The sequence below is a fragment of the Saccopteryx bilineata genome, chromosome 12 (genome assembly GCF_036850765.1).
Source record: "Saccopteryx bilineata isolate mSacBil1 chromosome 12, mSacBil1_pri_phased_curated, whole genome shotgun sequence".
In the NCBI taxonomy this organism is placed as follows: domain Eukaryota; kingdom Metazoa; phylum Chordata; class Mammalia; order Chiroptera; family Emballonuridae; genus Saccopteryx; species Saccopteryx bilineata.
In genome coordinates, this window is record NC_089501.1 from 14,203,296 (window position 1) to 14,229,145 (window position 25,850).

Genomic DNA, 25,850 nt, shown 5'->3' on the forward strand with positions numbered 1-25,850 from the left:
CAACAAACATAGAATTCCCAGTTTGGTGTATGTAATCAGGTATAAATGAGTTCTCAAAAACCTCGAAACTAACTGATAGAACCTTCAGGTTAAAGTTACCTGTTTCCACAGGTGTTTCGGGGCAACTTTAATTTTCGGGATCCAGTGACAAACAATTTCATCCCTCCCATCGTGGCCAGATACGTGCGGGTAGTCCCCCAAACGTGGCATCAGAGGATTGCCTTAAAAGTGGAGCTCATTGGTTGCCAAATTACACAAGGTAAGATTCAGGGCGAGTCAGTTAATAATTTAGTTCTGGTCATCTCCTTTCACTAATGTACTTTTTCCAATATCTCTTCTATCTCAGGTAACGATTCATTGGTACGGCGCCGAACCAATTCAAATTCTGTCGATTCAACTAAAAGAGAAGATGAGACGATCACAAAAATCGTCCCTTCTAAAGAAATGCCCACAGGTAGAGCACTTATTGTTGTGTGATTTCCTCAGGAGTATAACTGATAACTGCAACCAATATCACAGTAGTGTCAATAGAAGTTGTTTTCTCTGTCATATACACGTCTGGAAGTAGATGGTTCAGAGGTGTGATGTATGTCTACAACTATATATTGCAGTATTGTAAGTAGAAAGAAAGAGTCTTTGCCCTTGGAACACTAAGCAAATATTTTATGGAAAAATAATAGCACATCCATGTAATAAAATATTCTTCAGCCATCACAAAAGAATGTGTTAGTACTCTAGAAAACTCTCTGAGATAAATTGACAATTTAAATGAATAAGTAAAGTATAAAACAGTTTATTTAACACTCTAATATGTGTGTAAAATTATATATATATATATAATATATATATATTCATTCTAGTATTTCCAGAACAATGGCAGGAAACATAATCTTTCTTTCTGTGGAGGAGAAATAGGCAGGAGATAGATATTCCATTCCATACCTTTATATACTTTTAAATTCTGAACATATAAGTGTATAATTTATTCAAATAATGAACATCAAAAGTACATTTATTTTTTCAGAATATAAAATACCTTGTATATTGATTTTATAAAATTTGGAAAGGTTAGAGAAATATAACTAGTATACATATAAATGCCATAAATCAGCATGCATGGATAATCTCCAAATTCCACTGTATCCAATCAATTATCATTATAACTTTGAGACAAAATGGTAACATTCCATATATTCTGTTTGGCAGCATATATTTTTCACTTGTATTATGAGCATTTTTCAATATTAAATAGTTTAAAAATTATTAATATCTTTATAATATTTTTCCTGTGGATATACCATTATTTAATTATCCATTCCCTTGTTGTTAGATGTTTAAGTTATTAAATGTTCCCCAAATTTCCACTTTTATACGTAACACCACAAATATTTATATAAGTTTTGTTACTTTCTAAGTTCCTTATCCTTTCTTTTCATGAACTACACTATTCTATTTCTGGTTGTCTCTATATTTTCTTCCCAGGGATCACAGATAAAGAGGGTGAAGAACAAATATTTCTCCTTTAGTTTGTATCATTTCTACAAGCTTGGGGCCTGCTGTAGTGTCCAGTGAAGCGGCCTCCCTTTTTAAAGCAGTAAGAGTTGTAGGAAGACATGGCCTGCTGTTTCATGCAGCAGGGTGGAAATGCCGTTTGAGGTCATCGGGCTGGATTTCCGTTCACTCCACAGCTCCGAAGCTCTCGTAATGAGAAGCCCAGGCTCCCCAGACTTCTGTTATTGTCCAGGTCCAAACCCACCCACTGTCAGGGAGTAACTGGCTGCTTCAGCCAAGCAAAGAGCTCCACACCGCTGAAATTCTTTACCTGTCTCAATAGCTCCTGGCTGGTGGGACAGCTTTACACCTTCCCCCTCAATTCTGACTTTTGGAGTCTAATAGGGTCCAAGCAACAGCTCAGAATAAATGTTAATCCCTGAAGAATGTTGAAAACTGGCATTTGGAATGAAATCTTGCCAATTGCCAGAACATGGATTGTCCTAGAAGATATTATACTAAATGAAATAAATCAGACATTGAAAGACAAGTACCATATAATTTCACTTATATGTGGAGTCTAAAAAAAAAAACAAAATAAGCAAACAAGCAAAACGGAAATAAACTCATAGATATAGAGAATACATTGCTGGTTGCAGGTGGGAGGGAGACTGGGCATGGGTGAAAAGGGGGACGGGATTAAGGTGTACAATTGCCAGTCAGGGGATGTAAAGTACAGCACAGAGAATATAGTCAATTATATCGGAGTAACTGTGGATGGTGTTAGATGCAACTAGACTTACTGGGGTGATCACTTTGTAAGTTATATAAATGTCTAATCGCTATGTTTTACATATGAAACTAATATAATATTGTATGTCAACCATAACTGAAAAAAAAATTTAATTATTAAAAAAAGAAAGCTGCCTTTGGAAGCGGGGTGGGAATAAATTTTATTTTCCTAAACCTTAGCCAGAATTTTGAATTCTGTCTTTTCGTTTTCCAATGTCAGTAAATGTCATGTGTGTGTTCATTTTCCCATATATAATATTAATCCTTTGAAGACCTTTCAAATCCAGGTTGAGTGTTAGATAACGAAACGTGACTGCAGGTCACTTCTGTTGTAATGCGATGCTTACTCCACTCTCAGGAGTCAACGCCACAATGGTTGCTATCCCACTGGTGCTCCTTGCCCTGCTGATCGCTGGAATGGGAATCTCTGCAGCCTTTATAAAGTACGTGACTTTACATTTTTAAATTGCTTCTCTAATTCTGTACACAATCACAAAACCAAAAAGTTAACTCTTCAGATGTTCATCTGTAGAAAAGCAACATTACTTCCTCTAAGATGAAATGTTAACTTATATTTTACAAGCAAGCTGGACAGAAGTAGAAAGTATCAAGTACTGTATTATTTTATAAACAGTTCTTTTCATTGAGAAATCTTTTCAATTGGATTTATTGTCTTAATAGGAGAAAGAAGAAAGGAAATCTTTATGCATCTGCTAAAGCTCAGAAAACAGGTTGGTTGAAATCTCCGTCTACAATTTTATTCTGTCTTTGAGGGACAGGATCTGCTGTTTAAATGCAATATTTGGCCTTTTAAAATAAAATAAAAAAGAAAATATATAGCCTCTAAGTTAGCAAATTTATAAGGGAGGAATATGTTTTATCCTATCTTTTTAATTCCGAGTTTTCAGAGAGTTTTGTTCAAAATCATCCCATCATTTATTAACACCCATTTTTCTTTCTTTCTTTCTTTCTTTCTTTCTTTCTTTCTTTCTTTTTCTTTCTTTCTTCCTTCCTTCCTTCCTTCCTTCCTTCCTTCCTTCCTTCCTTCCTTCCTTCTTTTTTCTTTTCTTTTCTTTCTTTTTTTTTTTTTTTGCCACTGGAGTTTAGGCCAACACATTACCTGTCATCAAGAAATTATAAAAGCCCCATCTGTGAACTTAACATTGTCCAGCACTCAGCATCTGCAGGCTTCCATTGTATTTTCCTCTCTGGGAAAGTAGGGGAAGGACTAGGCAGGGCTCATGTTCAGGTTTCAGAGAATCCTTAGGACACACGATGCCCAAGCAATGCATCAACAGCGGTCCAGAGAGAGGGCAGCAGACAGGAGCAGCTTGGGACACCCCAGGGTCTAAGCAGCCAGCTGTGTTGATTCTTCTGGGTCATAAAAGCTGTGGAAAGCCACGGCCAGGTGGTCTAGCACAGGGAGAGTCCAGGACCTGATGGGTACACAAATACATTTTAAAGGCACAGTGGAAAACATAGTTGGGATAGTGTTTGCTGTGGTTATAACAACCTCAGCATGCTGCTTCTACCACACACACACACACACACACACACACACACACACACACACGAAGCACTATGCCCTTGAATTTATCACCAGGTTACCCAGCAGAAGGGAGCCTGACCTGTGGCTCACGAAGAACATGCCATGGAGCAGTAGAGACTCTGTGTTATACTTCTAAGACAATACTTCTTTCCTGTTCTCTTTCTTCCAGACTGTTGGAAACAGATTAAATACCCCTTTGCCAGACATCAGTCAGCTGAGTTTACCATCAGCTATGACAATGAAAAGGAGATGACTCAAAAGTTAGATCTCATCACAAGTGATATGGCCGGTAAGTATCGAGCCTCTGTGACAGTGCTAAGAAGGAGGGGTCACTCGTGGGAGAGGGAAGACTGAAGAGAAATAAGACCAAAATCCTGTTGTTTAGTGAGGTCCTATAAATCAGTAATGAGTGAAGGTTTCTTTCTGCACTCTGTACAGAGATTCAAACTGACACTGAGGTCTTTCTCAAAAGGCCCATTTGGCCAAAACTCGTGCACCAGTAGGGCTATAATGACACCCAAAGTATGGCTCTGAAGTGCCACTTAAATCTGGTTCATCTCTTAGCTAACCTGATTTTGTTACTAAGATTATTAAGACACTAGGAAAGAAGGACTAGAAAGATGGACCAAGTACAGCTCCTGACTTTGAGGAAGAGGAGAGAGGAGATTAAAAAGTCTGTCCAGTGTTCGAATGGCCTCAGTGTCCCTGATAAGCCATCATCCAGAGTCAAGTTTCTCAAACTATCTGCGGGAAAGGTCCATTTTTTGCTTTTTTGAAAAATTCCTAATCCATCCAGGACTAATACTTTTATAAAATACAATATAAATTAGTAGGAATAATGAAGTTTTTAAAAAGACATATAAAACACAAAGCTCTTAATTTTTTATTAGACTCAAGGGGAATAAAATTTCTCTGTCAGATTGTTGTAAGTTTCTAAACACTTGCCCTCAATTTGTGTACTCATGTCTCTGCAGACTTGTCACAGATAGTTCAGATATGGGGCATCCACAGAGCACACTCTGCGTAGTGGCATGCTCTAGCTTCTTACTTCTCCATGTGTGTTCTGAGGACCAGCAGCACCAGCAGCATCTGGGAGCTTGCAAGAAAGGCAGAAGTTCCTAGGTGGTGCATTTATATGTCAAAGTCAGAGAAATGCCAGTGGAGAGGTGGCCTGAGATGCTTCAGTAGCAAAGAGAACATCTCTCCAACCAAAATCCATCTTTTTTGTTCCTTTCCATTGAAAATTCAAGTTCTATTAATGGGTGCGAGCCAGGAGAGGGGAAAACCCCTCATCTGTCCTCTCCATCCTTTCATTCTACTTCAGCTTCCAGGGCAGTCTCTCCTCCTCCCTCCCTGCGTCATCCTTCTCAGAATCCTAAATGTGCCAGGCCCAGGTCCTGCTCTTGCCTTCACGCAGCTGCAGTCTCCTCGCTAAGCAGTCTGCACTCCAGAGCTCCCTGCAGAGCCCTTGTGGATTTGTCTGCTCAGCTGCTCACATTCAAACTCCTCCTGGTCCTAAGTCACGAATCCTCACCTGCTGGACATCTCCACCTGCAGGTGTTCTTCAGGGTGTCCAAAATCAAACCTATTGTTCTGCCCTGGCCGGTTGGCTCGGCGGTAGAGCTTCGGCCTGGCATGCGGGGGACCCGGGTTCTATTCCCGGCCAGGGCACATAGGAGAAGCGCCCATTTGCTTCTCCACCCCCTCCCTTCCTCTCTGTCTCTCTCTTCCCCTCCTGCAGCTAAGGCTCCATTGGAGCAAAGATGGCCCGGGGCACTGAGGATGGCTCCTTGGCCTCTGCCCCAGGTGCTAGAGTGGCTCTGGTCGCGGCAGAGCGACGCCCTGGAGGGGCAGAGCATCGCCCCCTGGTGGGCAGAGCGTCGCCCCTGGTGGGCGTGCCGGGTGGATCCCGGTCGGGCGCATGCGGGAGTCTGACTGTCTCTCCCCGTTTCCAGCTTCAGAAAAATACAAAAAACAAACAAACAAAAAGAAAAACCTATTGTTCTGAAACCTCCCCACAGTACTCTGTGCATTGTTCTTCGAAGTGTCTTCCCAACTATGCATCCGGGTCTTCCGGGCTTCACCGGGGAAGGGTTCGACACCTTCTTTCCGCCTCCCACTCCCACATTATTGGTAATACTTATCTCTGAGTCCCGTCTCCGAAGCATGGCCTTCCCTAGGCTGGTGCCAGTTCCCTAGTTTGTGATTTCTATGTTTCATTTCTCTTTGCTTTTTACTTCTCGTTTGTTTGTTTGCTGTTATTGTTGTTTTGTCGTTCTTCAGTCCACCTACAGAGTTACCACTAACTGTGCCAGTCTCTAATTTGGAATCCTCAGTAGGTTTCTTCAGAATTAAATCAAACTTCCTAGCAACACACTTGGTGCTTCTCAAGCTCAAGCTAATAATGGTCAACAGTGCACACTTGGGCCATGTGCTCCAGTTCCAGCTCCACCGGCTGACAGTTGTGTGCTCTGGAAAAGTCTGAATCTCTGTGTCAGTTTTCCGTTTGTAAAAATAAAACAATAGTTCCTACTTCGTTGTACTTTTCTTTCTCTTTTTTTTTTCTTTGAGGTTTTAATAATTGATAGCTTAATATCTTAGAATGTTGCCTGTCATGGAATAATGACTCAAGAAATGTGGGTTTTATTATTATCATTAATTCCCAATCTACTATTTTTGTCTTTATAGTCTATTAAAACACTTCATATCCCTCATACTCTGGCCAAATCAAACTCTATTTTCATGGTGCTTATAAGGTTGTTAAATGACTCTCTGCCCAATTCCAAAATTTGGCATTTCAACAGCTAGTTTAGGGGCTCCGTGAACTATTTTTGCCCACACAGCCAGTGTTAAACGTGATCTCTGTCTCTTGTTTCCTGTGACTGCTGGCTTCTCGGTACAGGTGTGTGGTGTGTCAGCCTCCGAGTGTGATAATCTTTGCCTTTGGTACTGTGGTCTTTCTCGTGCTGGTGCACTTTAGGCACTCAGCGGAGAGTTGGTTGAGCAGAACACCCTTCTCTACAAACTGCTCCGTGTACCCGTGTGTCACACAAATGATGTGACTTCTGCGTTTTTTATTTCAGATTACCAGCAGCCTCTCATGATTGGCACCGGGACAGTCACGAGGAAGGGCTCCACCTTCCGGCCCATGGACACTGAGGCCAGCGAGGCTGGGGAGAGCGCCGAGACCAGCGGCCACTACCGCCGCCCGCACGCCCGCAGCCACGAGTACGCGCTGCCTCTGACCAGCGCCGAGCCCGAGTACGCCACGCCCATCGTGGAGCGGCCCCTGGCCCGCGCGCACACCTTCTCGGCGCGGGGCGGCTACCGCGTGCCGGCGCACAGGCACTCACTGTCTTCCGGCAGCTTCTCCGCCGCTACCGCTGCAGCCGGCGCCGCCGACCGGGGCTATCAAACGCCGCAGAGCCCCGTGCTCCCGGGCCCGGGCTACGACCAGCCCAAAGCCGGCGGCTGCTCAGCCGGTGAGTGTGCGGAGCCCGGCTCCCGGCGCCGGGAGGACGATGCCTACTCGGCACCCCGAGACTGCCTCAAACCCCTGCAGCAGACGGCCGTGACCGCTCTTCTGTGAGCAGAACGTGAGAGCAGCCCGCTGTGGCACTGAGCGTGGGGCTGCGTGCGGCACTGGGTTCAGGTGTGTGCGCGTGTGCGTGTGCGTGTGCGTGTGATTGAATAGGATCCTGCGGTGGAATCCTAGAGACCACCTCTCATACTGTTTACAAAGTTGTGCAGCTGGTTTTGTTCTGACCCTTAGGGCAAGAGTCTGTTGGGTGTTGTTGGGCTAGAAAAATGAAACAATTTTAGGTGGCATTTTCATTTCTCTAACTGTGATATTGAGCTGCTTTGGTGTAAAGTGTGCAGTCTGTACAGAGTTGTATTTAACAAGAATTAAAGTAACTTAAAAGTTTTTTAGTTCTGCAAAGAGGTTCAGTGGGAGAATGCAGCTGTTGCAAAATCGTATATATAGTATTAGTCTGATCACTTGTTAAATATCTTTTCTCCGATGCTGCGTTGGCAGCAAGTCTGTTTAAACTTAATCTTGTTGTTATTGTGGCCCATTTCCGTTCCTTTGATAACTAGAACTAAAAGCATTTTTAACATTCTTCTGGAAGGAATGAAATTACTTGAAGCATGAAAAGCACACCAGGGTGGTTGTTAGCGATTATGATTGTAGATTAGAAAAGCACATGCACTCAGCCACCTCAGCAACGTCAGTGGGAATGTGCGGAGGCCCGTCAGGGCACGCACGAGCAGGGCCCTCGCCGCCCTGCCTGCGGCGGGACCGGGTCCCTGAGTTCCTGAGGAACTGGCCTCATCAGGCTTTGCTTCTTCCTCACGTCAGACCTGGCCAGGACTGTGTGGCTTCCCCACACAAATCCACCTTTTCAAACTCTCTGCAGAGCCAAATGCTGAGACCTCACTGCAACCAAAACTGCTGTCCCAACAAACTGAACGGAGGTGGCACAGCAGTTACAGCCTGAATCCCTGGGTCCCACGCTTTTGTGCCTCAGATTAAAAATAGTGCTGAGGTCAAACGCCCACACTTTTCATGACTTTCTCCAGCAATAGCTCATTGTACTCTGAAACACAAAAATAGTTATTTGAAGTGTGTTCTTACAAAAGTGACTAAATCTAAATCTAAGGAGAGCTGTTTCTACTGATTGTTGGGAGCTGAACTGATTTTGTAAGCACACTTTCCCCCTCCAGTATGTGTCTATAAATCCAGATCAGCTCACACCTTAGCTGTACCTCATGCTCAGTGGGTTTTACCTGAGTTTGCTTTGTGAATTCACTGTGGGGGATTTAACCTCTTTGCCAAAGAGGAAAACATGTGTTTGGTAGTTTGTTTGTTCAATAGAAAATGTGGACCAAAAAAATCCTTTCTCCAAACAATGTATTATAATCTTACTTGTATGATTATAACTTTCTGTGAAAAGTATAAATATTAAAATAGTGAGGATGCTGGACAGTCACAGACTATCTGTTGGTTATTGTAGAGGATAATGATACTTTGTGGCCTTTACATGGTTTTGTATGCACACTAATAAATGCCTGTGCTTCTCACTGGTGTCTGCTTGCGGCTCAGGCTCCATAAAAGGACAGGTGGTACAGTGGAAGAAGCATGGACTTGGGGGCAGATGGGTCTTGGTTCCAGATCCTGATATGCGACACAATAGCTGAAGGATGGGCCAGTTATTGTGGGAAGAAGTGAAGACCAACCACTTGAGAACAAGCAGAGGCTATTCAAGACCTTGCCGTAGCAGTGGAATCATCCGCCATCATTTGCAATTTGGCAGAGAGAGACTGAAAGGCAGCAGAGGAATGGAAAGGCTTTAGAGTGGGAAAGGGGAAGCTTCAGGTATGCCCTTTTGGGAGGCTGTTGGCCTGGGGAAACTCATGGAGGGGTTAACTAGAAGTGGACCTTCTGATAATTGGGGAGGGGAGCATATCTTGTTTTCTCTGGTTGGTCCTAAGTTAGAAGTGAAACAAAGATTAGGGAAGCTAACAGTTAGTAATCAAATCCTAAAGATTTGAGGTTGATTATTACAGGTGTTATTGTTTGGCTTCCTGGATTGTTACCGGAAATAGTGGTCTGACTTCGTAGAGGTCTGATTTATAGCATAATGACTTTCTAGGCTGGCTACTGTCAATAATGGGTGGGTTTCTTGCATCTATTGCTGTAGGCTGGCAATCAGAGTTATATTTTTATATATATTGATAGTATGACCATTATCCATTTGTATATTCAGTCTGCCATTTTATAACCCTGAATCCCAGTTTCCTCATGTGTAAAAATGTTGTTAATATGTCTTCCTCCAAGGCTTACAGATGACAATCTACTGGGACAACACTTACAAAGTGTCTGTTCTACAATAGGTCCTACCCCGCCCCTCCCAGGTGAGTACTTCAACATTAAAATATTAGTCCATAAGAATAGATAAGGGAGCCGTTTCCACCCATCACATTTCTTCCCTGTGCTCATGATCTTAATCATGACAGAAAGGGGAGAACAAGACTTTGGTTTGGGGCAGCACTTCTGCAGGGTGGCCTTGCTGTGTAGATCAGAGTGGGTGAGTGGGAAGGTCTAAGAGACCCTACACAGCCAAGCCTAAAACAAAATGATAAGAGCAGAAAAAAGACTACGTCTTTCTTGGTGTTTCGCAACATTAGCACATACGACAATGCAAGAATGAGATCATTCCAAATTTCTGGTTTCTTCGTTATCAGATTCTGTTGGGAGACAAAGATTGCTTTGCTTTCTGTCACATCTTCCAGTTGTGATGGAAACCCCTCTGCTCTGACATTTACACAGATCACAGAGGCAGCTGAAACTTTGCTCTAGGGCAGGGGTCGGGAACTTACGGCTCGCGAGCCAGATGTGGCTCTTTTGATGGCTACATCTGGCTCGCAGACAAATCTTTAATAAAAATAATAATAACGTTAAAAATATAAAACATTCTCATGTATTACAATCCATTCATTTCCTACCGCTCATGTTCATGGTTGCGGGTGGCTGGAGCCAATCACAGCTGTCCTCCGGGACAACACCAAATTTTTGTTGGATAATGCGTAAGGTACACGGGTCGTTGTATGGCTCTCATGGAATTATATTTTAATATATGTGGCATTCATGGCTCTCTCAGCCAAAAAGCTTCCCGACCCCTGCTCTAGGGTTTACTACTATTATTAAAACTTTTATTAGTATTTATAATAGCCTAGAAAACATCTAGAAAGGATGTGAGAGATTGTTTTGTTTATTACACTTGCTTTGGATTCTTCGAGAGTGAAATCACATTTGTATTTTGGGCACGGCTTTAGACACTATGGACAAACTTTCATAAATACATCAGTTCAGCAGTCCAAATTGGCCTCACTATTTTCAGAATGCTTCTCTTGTGTTCATTCATACACCCAACCATTGCTAAAGTTCTGGCAGCAGCATTTGCTCTGTACTTACTGAAGTTGAGAGAGCATGCCTAGGCTCTGGCCAGGGCCTGGGAGCAGTTGCATTCCACTAATGGGAAGTTGGGTTGATTACAGTCCTGCCCCAAACACAGCCCATCCAGTTACCCAGCGCTCGCCTTGAACCCCCAGCGCCACATTCACGGCCCACTACAGGTCTTATCTCACACTGCAGGTATCTTTCCTGGTCTCTGTGTTCTGGGAAAAAAATTCCCCTAGAGCAATGTTTTTCAACCCGTGACCTGCAGACTGGTCTGCCAGAAATTTCGTGCGGGTCTGCACACGAGTTAGCCATCTTGATGTTGTATGAAGATTATAGGCCCAATGACCTTATGCTCAGAGTGATTTCTGCCTTAGCTGTCCCTGAAATAATTCTGTTCTCACTGGACCCCAAGTATAAAAATGTTGAAAACCACTGCCCTACAGTCTTGAAAGATTTTTGCTCTGCAATTTTACTATACTATATCTTCGGCTGTGAATTTGTTTGTATTCATACAACTTAGGACTGTGCTTCTGGAATTTTAGGATTCATCATTATGAACTCTGAAAAATTCTCAGTTCCCCCCTTTATCCCCAATACTACTTCCCCTGAACTCATGTTGGAGAATTCGGCGTCTGACATGGTGACTTTATTTATTTTTACCTCTAGTGATCTCCATTCCATTTACTCCACTTCCATCCTCTCGGGTACAGCAAGAGCTCCAGCTCCAACATCTCAGCAATCCTGTCTCTGCTCAGAACCGGCTCGTCTTCTGATACCTCCTACTTAGTAAGCTTTTTATCCTCCTTATTTATAGATCTCATTAAGATATTTAATGCCTGAGTCCCGTTATTTTCCTCTGGTTGTTAAACTTTTACAATTGTATTCCATCCCCATCTGTCACTTGCACTGTTTTCTCCCAGCGTTTTCACTCCATTGTCCTTCCAGCAACGCCAAACATTGAGGCCCCAAATATAATATGTAAGTTCCCCCCACCCCCCAGGATACTTTCTCTATACCCCCTCCTGGAAACAGGAGGACATGTATAACTATTCACACCGGGGCTCTTACAAACTCCTAGTTTCCAGTTTACCTGGGGCCCACTGCCCCTCAACCCTTTTACTTATGTTTGACTGCTAACTATTCCAAAGCAATGCCACTCTCCACAGTTCCCTCTACTGAGAATGCCACCTTCTTCACCTGGTAAAGTCATTAAAATCAGGGCCTGCGAATGTCCGTTCATCCCTCTTCCTACAAAAAGCTGCGTCCACTCCAATTCTTTCCCCCTTCCCTCTGTGTCAGTGGAAAAGGGGTCTGCAAACCTCACCGTGCCTTTCGGTTCCCACTGCCTTCTCCGCGTTTCAGATTTGGCTCCAGTTGTCCCCTCTTTCCTTATCTTCGTCTTCTCCCTCTTGACAGGCATCTCAGCCTTCTCTCGGCCTATAAACTTGTTCAGCTCTCTCTCGAGTGTAAGGAATTCTCCCTGAATTTCCCAGGAGCTTTTGATTACCTGTCCTCTTTCTCCCAAGAGTGACCTGAGTTTATAATTTTCATATGCCTTGTCTCCCATTCATTTTTTTCTAGTGTAAATTTTATTTTTTTATTATATAGTTATACATGTACACAAAACATAGTAGCCCCTTCCATTTGTTCAGTCTTTCTTGTGCATTATTTCAGGGCATTTTTAATGGTTTCATATAAATACTACACATGTTCTAATTTATGCTGAGGCATTTTTTTTTATTGTTAACATTGCAAATGGTCCTATGCCTCTCCTTTTATATATCTAGAACCACTCTGGCCCTAGTCGGGAAAAATGCATGGATCCTGGGACTCATGAGCTGGAGTCAAATTCTGCTCTGGTTGTGATCAAGGAAGTGTTATTTTACCTCTATGACTCCATTTCCTATTTACAAATGGAGATAATGGTATATACCTCATCAGGCTGTAGTGGTGATCACAAGGGTTTATACATGTAAAACCACTAGAACAGCGCCTGACCCATGGTAAGTACCATGTCGCTACTACCTGTTTTATATGTTATTTAAATTTAAAATTTTAAATTAAGATATCTTTTCTTCTTGTTTGATTTTATATGCTGTTCCTTTATTATATTGCTCACAAAAATTAGGGGATATTTCAAAATGAATATGAAACTATAAAATATGCCCTAATTTTTGTGAGCAGTATATATTTCCTTATTGTTTCTAGTAAGTTTTTAGTTTATTCTTTTAGATTTTGAGAACGTGATCTTAATATCCATAAATAGTGCTGGTACAATCTCCTTTACAATATATTATATATGCACTTAATTCCATTGTCAATATTTCTAGTGCCATATTAAACGCACCTAATATCTCCCTATTAAGAATGATGCTGGCTTTGGGACCAAGATTATGTGGAAGTATATGTTATTATGTTAAGAAAGCATCCATTTAGCCCCTTGTTTTTCCTCATTAGGAACAGGTGTTGAATTTTGACCAATGCTTTTTCAGCATCTATGGAATTAGAAGCAAATAATTTTTTCCCTTCCAGGCATCCCCAAACTACAGCCCGCGAGACGCATGTGGCCCCCTGAAATCACTTATACAGCTCCCGCCGCACTTCTGGAAAGGGGCACCTCTTTCACTGGTGGTCAGTGAGAGGAGCACTGTATGTGGCGGTCCCCCAACGGTCTGAGGGACAGTGAACTGGCCCCCTGTGTAAAAAGTTTGGGGACCCCTGCACCCAGCCATATGATTACTAACATCATTATATGTCCCAATATTAAACATTTGGTGATAATGGATGAGTTCATTAAAGTGCTGCTGAAAAAAATAAAAAATAAAAATTAAGTGCTGCTGAACTCACGTTGATAACATTTTAAGATTTTTGCATTACTATTCTTTTGTGAGATAGGTCTGTAATTTTCTTTCTTTGTGTCAGTCTTCTCAGGTGTTATTAGCTTGACAAAAACAATTCAGAAGTTTTCAACATTTTCAAGTTTTCTCATGCTCGGCATTGGAATTACCGGCTTTTAAAAAAGGGTTGATAGTGTTGGTCCGTGCAACTGGATATTGTGGTAATGTGGTGGGAGGGGGTAACACTCTGATCATTTTTTTAATGGAAATTTGTTTAAATTTTTAAATTTTAGTTTTGATAAAATTATATTATCTTACATTTATTCATAAATAATTGAGCAAAATAGTCTATTATCCTTTTAGTTTCCTCTGCTCTGATGGCTGTTTTTACCTCATTTCTTATTTTATACGTGCCTTGACTCTATCTTTTCATGGTTATTTTTCCAGAAGTTTATCTATTTTGTCATTTTTTCCCATGAAATAAAAATCAGTTTTTAATTTTTTTTTTAGTTCTACTGTTTTTCAGAAGTTGACGAGCCATTGGTTACTGCCCAAGACAGAAGTAAAAATGTCCTAACCCTAGGGAGGCACTTGGTAAGATTGACACCTTCCTCTGATGTCACAAGTATCCCTGTTACAGCCTTGCCCCTAAAGAAAGTGGGGACTGTGTGTGCACACTGAGAGGTCACCTGTGTTTGGACGGGGTGGGGACCGGAATGCAGTAGCCCCAGGACCTGAACCCCTACTGTGTAACTTCAATTCTGGCATGCTAACATTCACTCGACTAGAGAAAAATTATTTCTAGTTAACTTCAAATCCAGCTCAATCATCGTTTTGAAAATCAAAACTGGATCAGTCTGGGATTCATCAAACCTGGTACCATTTAAGAAAAAGTAATATAATTATTGAGGAGAAAGACTGAAAAGCTGACAATTTCATCTGTATTTCCTCTTTCGCTCTTTGAAAGTGGCCCGTTCAAGTAAAATCAAGAGCGGGATTTGAGTCCTGACTTTGACGCTTACTACCCGTGTGACCCTGGACAAATAATATAACTTTTCTAGTCCTCAATTTATTCACCCTCATAATAAAGAGTATTTTATTTGATAATCTTTGTCAAGCATTCCAGCCCTAATAGGCAAAGTGATCACATTTGGATTCTGCTGCCCCCTGCTGTCACTTTACCAAATTGCAAATTTTACCTTTCCAAAGCCATAGAATCCAAGTTTTTGTCAGCTTTACATTTATCTAATTTTCCTTCTTATAGTTCATTCATCTATCCTCCTACTTATAAGCCATATGTCTTTCTTTGACAACCAGACACCCTATTAACTTGAACATTAAAACAATCTTCTTACTTTTGCTGTTCAAATCTTCCTTTCCTGATTTCTTTGAAAGTTTTGTTGTAATCTCCCACTATTGTGATGGAATTTTATAATGTTCTACAGTTCTATTAATTTTTGTTTTATATACTTTGAGACAATTTTAAATATGTATATTCAATATTAGAATCATTTTAACTTTGTAGTGAATTGATTCTTTAAGAATTTAAGTAGCTTTCTCTACCCCTTTTGCTTTTTTTTTTTTTTAATCTGCTTTTTAAGTCTGTTTTCTCTGATGAGAGTATCTCAGTGGCCTTTGGAGAACAGATAATCAATGTATATTTTTTACCCTTTCACCTTCAAACTCTGAGTCTTTATTTTTCGGTGTGTTCCTTATAAACAACTTGTCACTGGATTATTTTTTCCAATTAGAATTCTTTCTTTTAACTGGAGAATTTAGTCTTTGATCAAGCACTCTCAAAATCCAATTCCAATTACACCTGCTTGGCTCCTGCCAGTATATCCTAGCTAATTCTTTTCCATGTCTAGTCTCCCTCACCAATCCCAGCACATCTCCAGCCAGACTTGGCTAGAATTTTACCCTGGTTATAAACCTTGAAGCCCAGAATAAAATGGGGGCAGTTAGTTATTCTCTGGAGAGGTGCGGGGATTGGTGAGTAGCAGTCTCTGCAACATCTTCTAGCCTGAACAGAGGTGATTCACTGGGGAGAGCTACCTTTGCAAGACCAAGGGCAGTAGGGACTGCAGAGTCAGCATCCTCAAGGGGATCCCTCCAGATGTACCCATGGCATGTTTCAAGGTCCTAGGTTTTCTCCATCAGAGCCTTGACTTTCACAAAATAAAACTTGGTGGCAGATTTGCTCAGTGTTAGAGCATTGGGCCAGCATGTGGTTGTCTCAGGTTCAATTCCTGGTCAAGGCACACAGGAGAAATGACCATCTACTTCTCTACCCTTCCCCCTTCTCTCTCTCTCTCTTCCTCTCCTGCAGCCACGGCTCAATTGGTTCCAGTGCATTGGCCCCAGGCACCGAGGATGACTCCCTGGAGCCTCCATCTCAGATGTTAAAAATAGATGGGCAGATATTTTTCTTTTTCTGCCTGGCTTATTTCACTTAACATAATAGTTTCCAGGTCCATCCATGTTGTTGCAAAAGGTAAGATTTCCTTCTTTTTCATGGCCCCATAGTAATCCACTCGTCCACTGACAGACACTTGGGCTGTTTCCAGATCTTCGCTATGACCTCGCTCATTTGAGGAATCCAATGAACAATATGAACTGAGGAATGGAATTGAGACAGAGGAGGGATCAAAGGGACCAGAGTAAAAGAGGACAGAGGGAAGGGGGATGATAGGATGGGATAAACCTGAAGGGAAGGGGGGAGGGCGCTGTAGGGAGGGGTACAAGGGAGATGTTGAGGGGATTACGGGGGAAGGGGAATGCATTTGGGGCCACACCAGAATCTATGTAAACACAATAAATTAAAATCAGTTAAAAAAAATAGATGGGCAGACCATAGGCCCCAGATGGGGGTTGCCAGGTGGATTCCAGTTGGGGCTCATATGGGAGTCTGTCTCTCTATGTCCCCTCTTCTCACTTGGAAAAGAAGAAAAAAAAATGGATGAATGTTATCTATGTCCTAGCTTCAATTACACATAATGCATGACACAAATTTAAGAAACAAAACAGAAAAAGCAAAACTGAACTTGGCTAAATATTCAAGTTTCTGAAGTTCTGTGACTATAATAATTAAATAGCCTGCCTGAAGCTCAGCTGTTTCCATCCAGGCCTCCTTGTAAGCTTCCCACACGTCCTCCAGGCCTCTTATTTTGGCACGAACAGCTTGATGACAGCCCCCAGTCTCTCGTTATCCTGCTGTAAGTCATCAATACAACCCAGTAGGAACTAGCCAACTCTGCTCTTGTAGGCATTTTTCTCCCCATATTTATCAAATGCTTTTGTCATTGAACTTCTAAAGAATTCCTTTTCTTGGGGGGCATTTGCCCAAGTTACCACCTGTGTCTGGGGTGTCCAAGACCACCCCCAGGTTGAGTGATTTGTTAGAAAAACCCACAGGACTAAGCATAAAAGTGTACTCATGACCATGACTTAGAGCAGCGGTAGTCAACCTTTTTATACTGTTAGCAGTAAAATTTTTGTATCTCTGTTAGCAGTAAAATTTTCTAACCGCCCACCAGTTCCACAGTAATGGTGATTTATAAAGTAGGGAAGTAACTTTACTTTATAAAATTTATAAAGCAGAGTTACAGCAAGTTAAAGCACATAATAATAATTACTTACCAACTACTTTATGTCGGATTTTCGCTAAGTTTGGCAGAATAAATCTTTATGAAACAACTTACTATAGTTAAATCTGTTTTTATTTATACTTTGGTTGCTCCGCTACCACCCACCATGAAAGCTGGAACGCCCACTAGTGTGCGGTAGGGACAGGTTGACTACCACTGAATTTTAGAGAAAGAACATCAAACAGAATCAACCGAGGGAAAAGCACATGAACAAACCAGAGGGAACCAGACACAAGCTCCATGGGTCTTGTCCCAGAAGAGTCACAGAGGATGAGCTCAATTCCTCCAGCAACGATGTGTAACATCTATGAAGTATTGTTCATCAGGGAAGCTTGCCCAAGCCTAGGCATAGGCCAAGGTTTTGAGGTTTTCTTTGTCTAATCTATTTTTAATTCATTGGGATGACATGGTTTGCCAAACCATACAGGTTTTAAGTGTACAATTCAATGTAACACCATCTACCCGTAGCGTCTGGCACCCTCCACCCCAGGCGAAGTCTCTTTTTCACCCCTCCCCCCCACTTTGCCCCCCTCCCTCTCCTTCCACCCCCACTTTCCCTCTGGCTGTTGCCACCCTGTTGTCTGTGTCTGTGTGTTATGGATATATGTTTTTTGACTACTCCCTTCACCTTCTTTCATCCAGTCCCCTCACCCTTCTCCCCTCTAACTGCTATTCATCTATTCCTTGTGTCCGTGCCTGTTTCTATTTTGTTCATAGATTTATAATGTTCGTTAGATTCCATATATGTGAGATCATATGGTATTTGTCTTCCTCTGCCTGGCTTATTTCATTTAGCATAATAATCTCCAGGTCCACTCATGCTGTTGCAAAAGGTAGGATTTTATTCTTTTTTTATGGCCACATAGTATTCCATTGTGTATATGTACCACAGCTTTTTTATACACTAGCCCACTGATGGACACTTGGGCTGTTTCCAGACCTTGGCTATTGTAAATAATGCTGCAAATGAACATAGGGGTACATGTATTCTTTCAAATTAGTGTTTAGAGGTTTTTAGGATATATTCCCAGAAGTGGGATAGCTGGGTCAAAAGGCAGTTCCATTTTTAATTTTTTGAAGAAACCGCATAGTGTATTCCACAGTGGCTGCACAAGTCCACATTCCCACCAGCAGTGCAGGAGGATTCCCTTTTCTCCACGTCTGCACCAGCGCTTATTTGTTGATTTATTGATGATAGACATTCTGGCAGCTGTGAGGTGATGATATCTCATTGTGGTCTTAATTTGCATCTCTGATGATTAGTGATGAGCATTTTTTCATATGCCCGTTGGCCATCTGTATGTTCTTGTTGAAGAAGTGTCTATCTACTCAGGCCCTATGCCCATTTTTTTAATTAGAATGTTTGTCTCCCTGGTGTTGAGTTCTATAAGTTTTTTATAAATTTTGGTTATTAGCCCCTTATCAAATATATCAGCTAATATGTTCTCCTATTGAGTGGGTTGTTTTTCATTTTGTTGATTTTGGTTTATTTTGCTGTGCAAAAGCCTTTTTATTTGATGTAGTTCCCATTTATTTTTTCCTTTGTTTCACTTGCTTGAGGAGACATAATATTGGCAAAATGCTGGCAAAAATATTGCTATGAGAGATGTCTGAGATTCTACTGCCTGTTTTCTTCTAAGATTTTTATCATTTTGTGACTTACATTTAAGTCTTTTATCCATTTTGGATTTCTTCTTGTGTATGGTGTGAGTTGGTGGTCTAGTTTCATTTTCTTTTTTGCATGTACCTGTCCAATTTTCCCATCATTGTTTATTGAATAGACTCTGTTTACTCCATTGTATGCTCTTGCCTCCTTTGTCAAATATTCATTGACCACAAAGGCCTGGGTTTATTTCTGGGGTTTCTGTTCCGCAAAACCAGAATTTTTATTGGATTTAGTCATATGGGTGCACTCTGACTAGCTTGTACCAAAATTTCAGATTCCCAGAAAGAAAGCAGGTATTCAACATAAACCCATTTGTTTGTACGAACATTTCCGGTACAGTAAACCACTCTTATCAGTTAGGAAATGGGGTAAAACACTTCTGAAATCACTGCCAGACATTAGACCAAGGCGAACTTGCAAACAGGACTTCATAAGGGTAACAGGTTAGAGGCCTGCTATGGTAACTCTTTTTTTTTAAAGTTTTTATTTATTTTATTTTTTATTTTTCCGAAGCTGGAAACAGGGAGGCAGTCAGACAGACTCCCACATGCGCCTGACCGGGATCCACCCAGCATGCCCACCAGGGGGTGATGCTCTGCCCATCTTGGGACGTCGCTCTGCCGCAATCAGAGCCATTCTAGCACCTGAGGCAGAGGCCACAGAGCCATCCTCAGCGCCTGGGCAAACTTTGCTCCAGTGGAACCTTGGCTGTAGGAGAAGAGAGAGACAGAGAGGAAGGAGAGGGGGAGGGGTGGAGAAGCAGATGGGCGCTTCTCCTGTGTGCCTTGGCCGGGAATCGAACCTGGGACTCCTGCACACCAGGCTGATGCTCTACCACTAAGCCAACTGGCCAAGGCTGTGGTAACACTTTACTGAGCATCATCTGTGAAATGCTTAGTGACCGAGCCATGGCCTCGTGCCAAAGACTGCATGTATCCCACTTACAGATCGGGATGGAGTCTTCTTTACTGTGGGGGTGGGAGATGAGCCAGCACCTGATCTCCTTTTACCCTCTTTCCTCAGCTCTCCTTGTCCACCTATGTTAGTCTGGGTCCTCCAAGAAGCAGACACCAAGACCAAGAAGGGGTCAACTGTGTAATGGATTAAATAGGGGCAATGCTGGTGGGGAAAAACCAGGAGGGAGCTGGGAGGCAACCAGACCCCGATGCAGGTATGACTCCAGAAGATGAAAGCAGGAAAAGAGGTGAGGTGAAAGCAACTGAAACTACAACATGATGCTCAGGGAGTCTGGCAAGACCATCAGGGAGCCCTCAAGCCAAAGTCAAGGTGGAAGATCCCTCTCAAGATCTGTCCTCGGCTGGCCCAGCATGTGAGAAGCAGAGCCCCATGTTAACACAGCAATAGGCTTCAGGGTATAGGAGCTGGGCAGGCCGCGGCCCAGTCCAATTCCTCCTGGTGGAGTGGACAGATGTTCTCACGGCTGCCACGAGCCATTGCAGCTTTCAAAGTGCACCTGAAAATGACTGTCAGACAAAACTTGAGCACCAACACATGGGTATTTGCAATACCTTTTAGTTATATATATTTATATATACAGTGTGTCCGTAAAGTCATGGTGCACTTTTGACTGGTCACAGGAAAGCAACAAAAGTCGACAGAAATGTGAAATCTGCACCAAATAAAAGGAAAACCCTCCCAGTTTCTGTAGGATGATGTGGCAGCATGTGTGCATGCGCAGATGATGACTTAACACCGTGATTACAGCGGAGCAGCCCACGCCATGCCAGTCGAGATATGGACCGTACAGAGGAGAGTTCAGTATGTCTGTGGCTCGCTAAATTCGAATCCATGACCAAAGTGCAACATGAATAGCGGCGTGTTTATAACATAGGAATAACATTACTGGGTGGGATAAGCCGTTGAAGGAAACCGGCAGTTTGGTGGAGAAACCCCGTTCTGGTAGGCCATCAGTCAGTGGCGAGTCTGTAGAGGCTATACGGGATAGCTACCTAAGGAGCCCTTAAAAATCTGTGCGTGAGCCCACATCGAACTGCACTGAACAGGTATGAAACTGGGAGTTTTCCTTTTATTTGGTGCAGATTTCACATTTCTATCGTTTTTTTATTGCTTTCCTGTGACCTGTCAAAAATGCACCATGACTTTACGGACACATTGTATATAAAACCACCTAAAATAGAATGCCGATTAACAAAGAAAAGACAAAAATAATCTTTGATATAAACTGAACGATATCCTACAAGATACTGTTCTGGGGGAAAAGCTTTTCCAAATTACTTGTTTCACTGGGAATTTAAACAGATACATAGACAGCATTTTTAAATTAGGACTAAATCCAGGTTAGAGACAAAAAATAATGTTTATAAATATTCATAACAAGTAATTTTCTGAAATGATTTATGAGTGCAAAATACCATTTGGAGGTGTCTCTTTCTGACTAACCTCACATATTCTAAGCAAAGACAGGGCATTCCTGCACATATTGTATCTAGTTCTGATGTGAGCTATAGACAGACAACTTCTGAGGAAAAAAAAAACAAAAAACAAAAAAAAACAGCAGTATAGATTTTCCTAAAATTTATTTTACACACAATGTAATTTCTAAATTATATATGCTTAGATGATAAAGTGGAAGAATACTCTCATACTAATAGTATTGCTAGTTGTTGGTTTTCTGATTTTTATCAATGTTATCCTCATAGATAACACTGGCTATCAATATTTGTCATACAAAACTAACCCAAGGAGACTGGAGTTTTTGCTAAGTTTTAACAGAAACTATTCCCACAGCTACTCTGACAGTTCCTTCCAACCAACATGTTTTTAACTCGGATTAAACAGTTCCTAAGACCAGTTAATTCCTACTGCCCCCCCCCAAAAAAATTGTTCTATTCAGCCTTTGCATACACTTTATGACTTGGTACAAATAATAGAAACTATAAGAAATAAATGATATACCAAAATATTAATGTGAAACGAAATTTATTATTTAAAAAATGAGATCAATACATTTTCAATGTAGATGTCATATTTATTTACAGGCTAATAAAAAATATTAAACTCAACTAGATATATTTGTCATAAATCCTATAGATTTGAGAGCAACTCTTAAGTGGAAGGGCAACCAAATACGTGGAATAGGACATCAATTACAATTATAATAAGGATGTCAAATAATGTGCAATTTAGGCATGAATTAATATCTTTTGTTTCTAAACAAAAAACAAAAGTTCACTGTAGTCCAGGAATAAAACCAGCAGCAAGACAAACTGCTAACTTTTGACAACTGTTTAGTTATAACTACCAAGACTCACAAATTTTCAACTCTCTTAAATCTATTTTAACAAGTCTAAAAACCTAAATGTTTTTCCATCATACTTGTAACAGCTACTGTAGAAGAGAATTTAGAGGTTAAAATGTAACTGCATACATGCATACTTACAACCCTCCCACTCTTGTTAAAATTTTTCTTAGCTATTGTTTGTGCATTTGTGTCCCTGTCTTTTTTTTAACGGTAATGACCTTACAGCAGTTGCCTAGATACCTGTTTGGTTTGGCCCTAGAAACTTGAGTGTTATGAGTTTCTTCCCTATATATGTGAAAATAGAAAACTGCTTCTCATTCAGCCCTTTGGGGAAAGTCTTTAATTCTTCGTTCATCCCCCAAAGACCGCAGAGCTAAAATGAACTTTTAACTGGGTAGTTTCTCCACCTCTGTCAGGAAGCTCAGAGTAGCATCTGAGCAACAGTGCTCTCAGGGAGGCTTGCAGACCAGGGCGAAGCAGGACGGAAAGGGCACTGACCCCTGCAATTTTCAATTTTAAACTATGGGAAAAAATTTTTCGTTCTGAAAGGAGTTAAATATTGTAACATCTCACACGTTCCTTTATATTACATGGCATCCTCATAGATATGCTAATTGAAGGCTCTTAAAAAATTCTGCATAGATGTATTAGTTCTTGAAAAAGCAAAAAGTTTTAGCTAATATTTCCTAAGAACTCAGTCATAGAAATTCTCTGAAAAAAATGTCATGGTCATCCCATTCCAGATTTAAAAAAATTTAAAAACATGGTTTCAAGTCACAACAAAAAAGTTTTCAAATATGCCACAATGTCAAATTTTTTTGACTAAATGAACATACTGTACTGGCTAAAATCCAGTTTGTGGATCTTATGTCATGCACGGAGGCTGTGTATGAGTAGGGTGAATGCATAAGGAAAAAACATATGGTTTCTTTTAAGAGGCTTTTTGCCTAGCATGTCAGAGCAACAACAACATGTAGCTTGTTTATTCAGTTGTACAAGTAAATACTAGCATTTGCTTAGAGACAACTTTATCCTACAAGGTATTTTAATATCAGTTAACTATATGCTATTGAGTACATTTGTATTACAAATTAACATGGAGATACACAGATGAATGAAACCATCCAAAACAAACCATAAATGAGCAATAGTTAAAACATAAAATTTATAAATAGCAAAACCACCAAATAAAGTATATACATTTTATAGATTTACCTATGAACAAATATATAGTGCATCTAGGAAAGACAAGAAAATGTGTATTATATCACATAACATCTAAATATTAGAAATGAAGGACTGATAATGCTCTAAAAGCCTTGTAGGCTTTCCCCTACCACTTACCAGACCCTTAAATGTATACCCTTTAAAACAGTGATACTGGAAAAACTATCACCTCTGTGAATGTATTATTTTCACTTTCCTTAACAAGGAACAACAACAAAAAAAGAGGTACTCCATGCTTATTCCTGGGATAAAAGAACTAGCAAATTTCCTGTAGTTTGCATCTGAAAAGGACTGTAGTCAAACACAAGCTGTCATGAAAAGCCAACCAAAACAACTGTTGTATCAAAACATCTTCACTTAGGTTTCCCACCAGTAACGCAGCTGGAAAATTGGTTACTTTAAGAGAGAACTGCTGTCTGAACACCCTGTATTTTGTTGACACAGGAATAAATTTGAGCTTTTACTGCCAGCAAGATGTATCTTTTAAGTGCCAGGACTAGCACAGCAAGACAAACTTTCCCAACAACTCAAAATGTATAAATTTTGTAGATCCCAGAAAAATATTTGTGAGTAAACAGTAATAACATAATGCTCCAATACCATGCACAGAGATCAACATAATTGAAAACGGATATTTTACACTCATCTGCATTTTTTTAAAAACCAGAAAAGTCCAATGTACAGTAAATTTATAGAAACTCTTTCTAATGCAGCACTGATTGATCAAGGATTGTGTAGAGAAAACCACTTTGTACATACAGCATTGCAGAAAGCGGACCAGCAAACGCATCACAAAAAATGATCACTAAGAACTGATTTATTGATAGGTATTAAGATGCAAAACGAATTTAAAAAGAAATTAAAACCATTCTTTCAGTTTAAAAAAATTAAGTCAAGCCTATATTCTGCAATTCATCGAGTTAAGGTCTGTCCTTTGAAATACCACACTTGACATTCTGGGATATATAACATGAATTCATTTATTCTCTTGTATTTAAAGGCTATTTTCTTATAAAATACTGGTTTGCACTATCCTTCTACTCCATAGAAAAGATAAAATAAAACAGTAGTGCTTCTTTTGGTACCTAAGACCCTAGTAATACCCCTTTGGGAAACACATGCTTTGGTGTTTTACAATTTTTAAGAAAATCAAAATTGCTTTACATGCAACAGCCAATTACGATCCACCACAGGAACAGGAAGTAGGCATTTAGAATTGTTCACATGAAGCCCTGAGGTACTGCCTTTCATTCAGGCAACAAACAGCCTCCCTTTATCTTGTATATTGTATAAAGTCTTTGTCATAGTCTGAGTGGACTTTACAGTCTTGTCCGGGGTTACAGTCCCCTTAGTAAGATTTTTTATGATACAGGCTGTGCAGGTCATCTAAGTTAGAAGCCCTGTCTTCTGGCGGGGTTTCACTCGAAGTTCCTAGGTCTCCGTTTTCATGTCCATCAGTTGCTGCCTTCTTATTAAAGCCTAAAAGAAAGGGGAAAAGCAGTTAAGCAGTTCCTTTCTTGTCTAAAAGGAAAAGGTCTTGTGATTTTACTGAGCAAAAACAAAGCAATCAATGCCCACTGTGATTAAGAATGGTAATCTGAGGCAAGCCATGGGGCCCTAGATTAATCAAGTTAGCAATTTCTGAAAAAGGAATTTTTCCTTTTTATAGCGAATATCAAACAATGTAGAAATTTAAAAAATATTATCTATTGGACCTACCTAAAAATTGTGTAAAAGTTTGTTGACAAGACAATGTCCAGGTAACAAATTTAATTAATCTTGGTTAATCTACAAAATAGATAATAGGCTTTAAATAAGTGAGAGTTGACTATGTCATCTATTTAGTGAGCTGTGAAGTATGGACATGTGCTAAACAATAACCAGTGTGTCTATTTTGTGTGTGTGTGATTTGAGCAGTTAATAGCAATATATCCTAAGAGCATACATTTTTAGCTGAGTCACAATTTAAGTGGTCTGCAATTTACATAAGTAACAGAGAAGTCTTTTAGCCTGAGTGACAAAGAAAAGAAAGCACAAGCCTTCTAATCCTGACAAAATGGTAGAAAGGATAAAAGACAATGAAATCATAGGGAGAGAAGCCCAGCTGTGTAAGGTATTGACATAATGCCACAAGAGTTTTGTTCAAGATTCAAGAGAATAATAGTAACTGCTGTCTTTGTGTCGCTAACTTATACAAGTTTAGCAGAAGGGCAACAAGTTCATCAAATTCACTATAAAACTATCCTGGAAGTTCTCAAACGATTGGTCTTAGGATGCCTTTATCCTCTTAATAAATACTCCAAAGAGCTTTTATGTGCATTATTATAGTATTATATGTGGGTTACTGGTTGTATTAGTAAAACTAAGAAATCTAAAAAAATTATAACTGTTAAA

General features: G+C 40.6%; 2 protein-coding genes across 11 annotated transcripts in view; one reads left to right on the forward strand and one right to left on the reverse strand.

The window, feature by feature from the left end:
- The window catches only part of DCBLD1 (discoidin, CUB and LCCL domain containing 1), an 85,486-nt gene extending 60,893 nt beyond the window's left edge, over nt 1-24,593 (forward strand). The window contains exons 10-23 of one of the 8 annotated variants that reach the window (XR_010727660.1): nt 112-259; nt 347-454; nt 2,642-2,726; nt 2,965-3,014; nt 4,002-4,121; nt 6,916-7,484; nt 8,937-9,209; nt 9,672-9,748; nt 11,463-11,582; nt 12,584-12,799; nt 13,719-13,854; nt 14,144-14,227; nt 15,963-16,127; nt 19,970-24,593. Coding sequence is in view for 1 of the 8 variants with exons in the window: in XM_066248012.1 (XP_066104109.1) it covers nt 112-259; nt 347-454; nt 2,642-2,726; nt 2,965-3,014; nt 4,002-4,121; nt 6,916-7,421 (1,017 nt within the window). In the remaining 7 variants the exon portion in view is untranslated. Of the gene's footprint in view, nt 1-111; nt 260-346; nt 455-2,641; nt 2,727-2,964; nt 3,015-4,001; nt 4,122-6,915; nt 8,713-8,936; nt 9,210-9,671; nt 9,749-11,462; nt 11,583-12,583; nt 12,800-13,328; nt 13,606-13,718; nt 13,855-14,143; nt 14,228-15,962; nt 16,128-19,969 lie in introns of those variants that run through there. The other 7 variants (XR_010727662.1, XR_010727661.1, XR_010727665.1 and 4 more) reach the window with 7 other exon arrangements.
- The window catches only part of GOPC (golgi associated PDZ and coiled-coil motif containing), a 38,455-nt gene continuing 36,860 nt past the window's right edge, over nt 24,256-25,850 (reverse strand). For all 3 annotated transcript variants that reach the window (XM_066248016.1, XM_066248017.1, XM_066248015.1), the window contains one exon: nt 24,256-24,935. In XM_066248016.1, the coding sequence (XP_066104113.1) occupies nt 24,805-24,935 (131 nt within the window). In that variant the 3' untranslated portion in view covers nt 24,256-24,804. The remainder of the gene's footprint in view (nt 24,936-25,850) is intronic.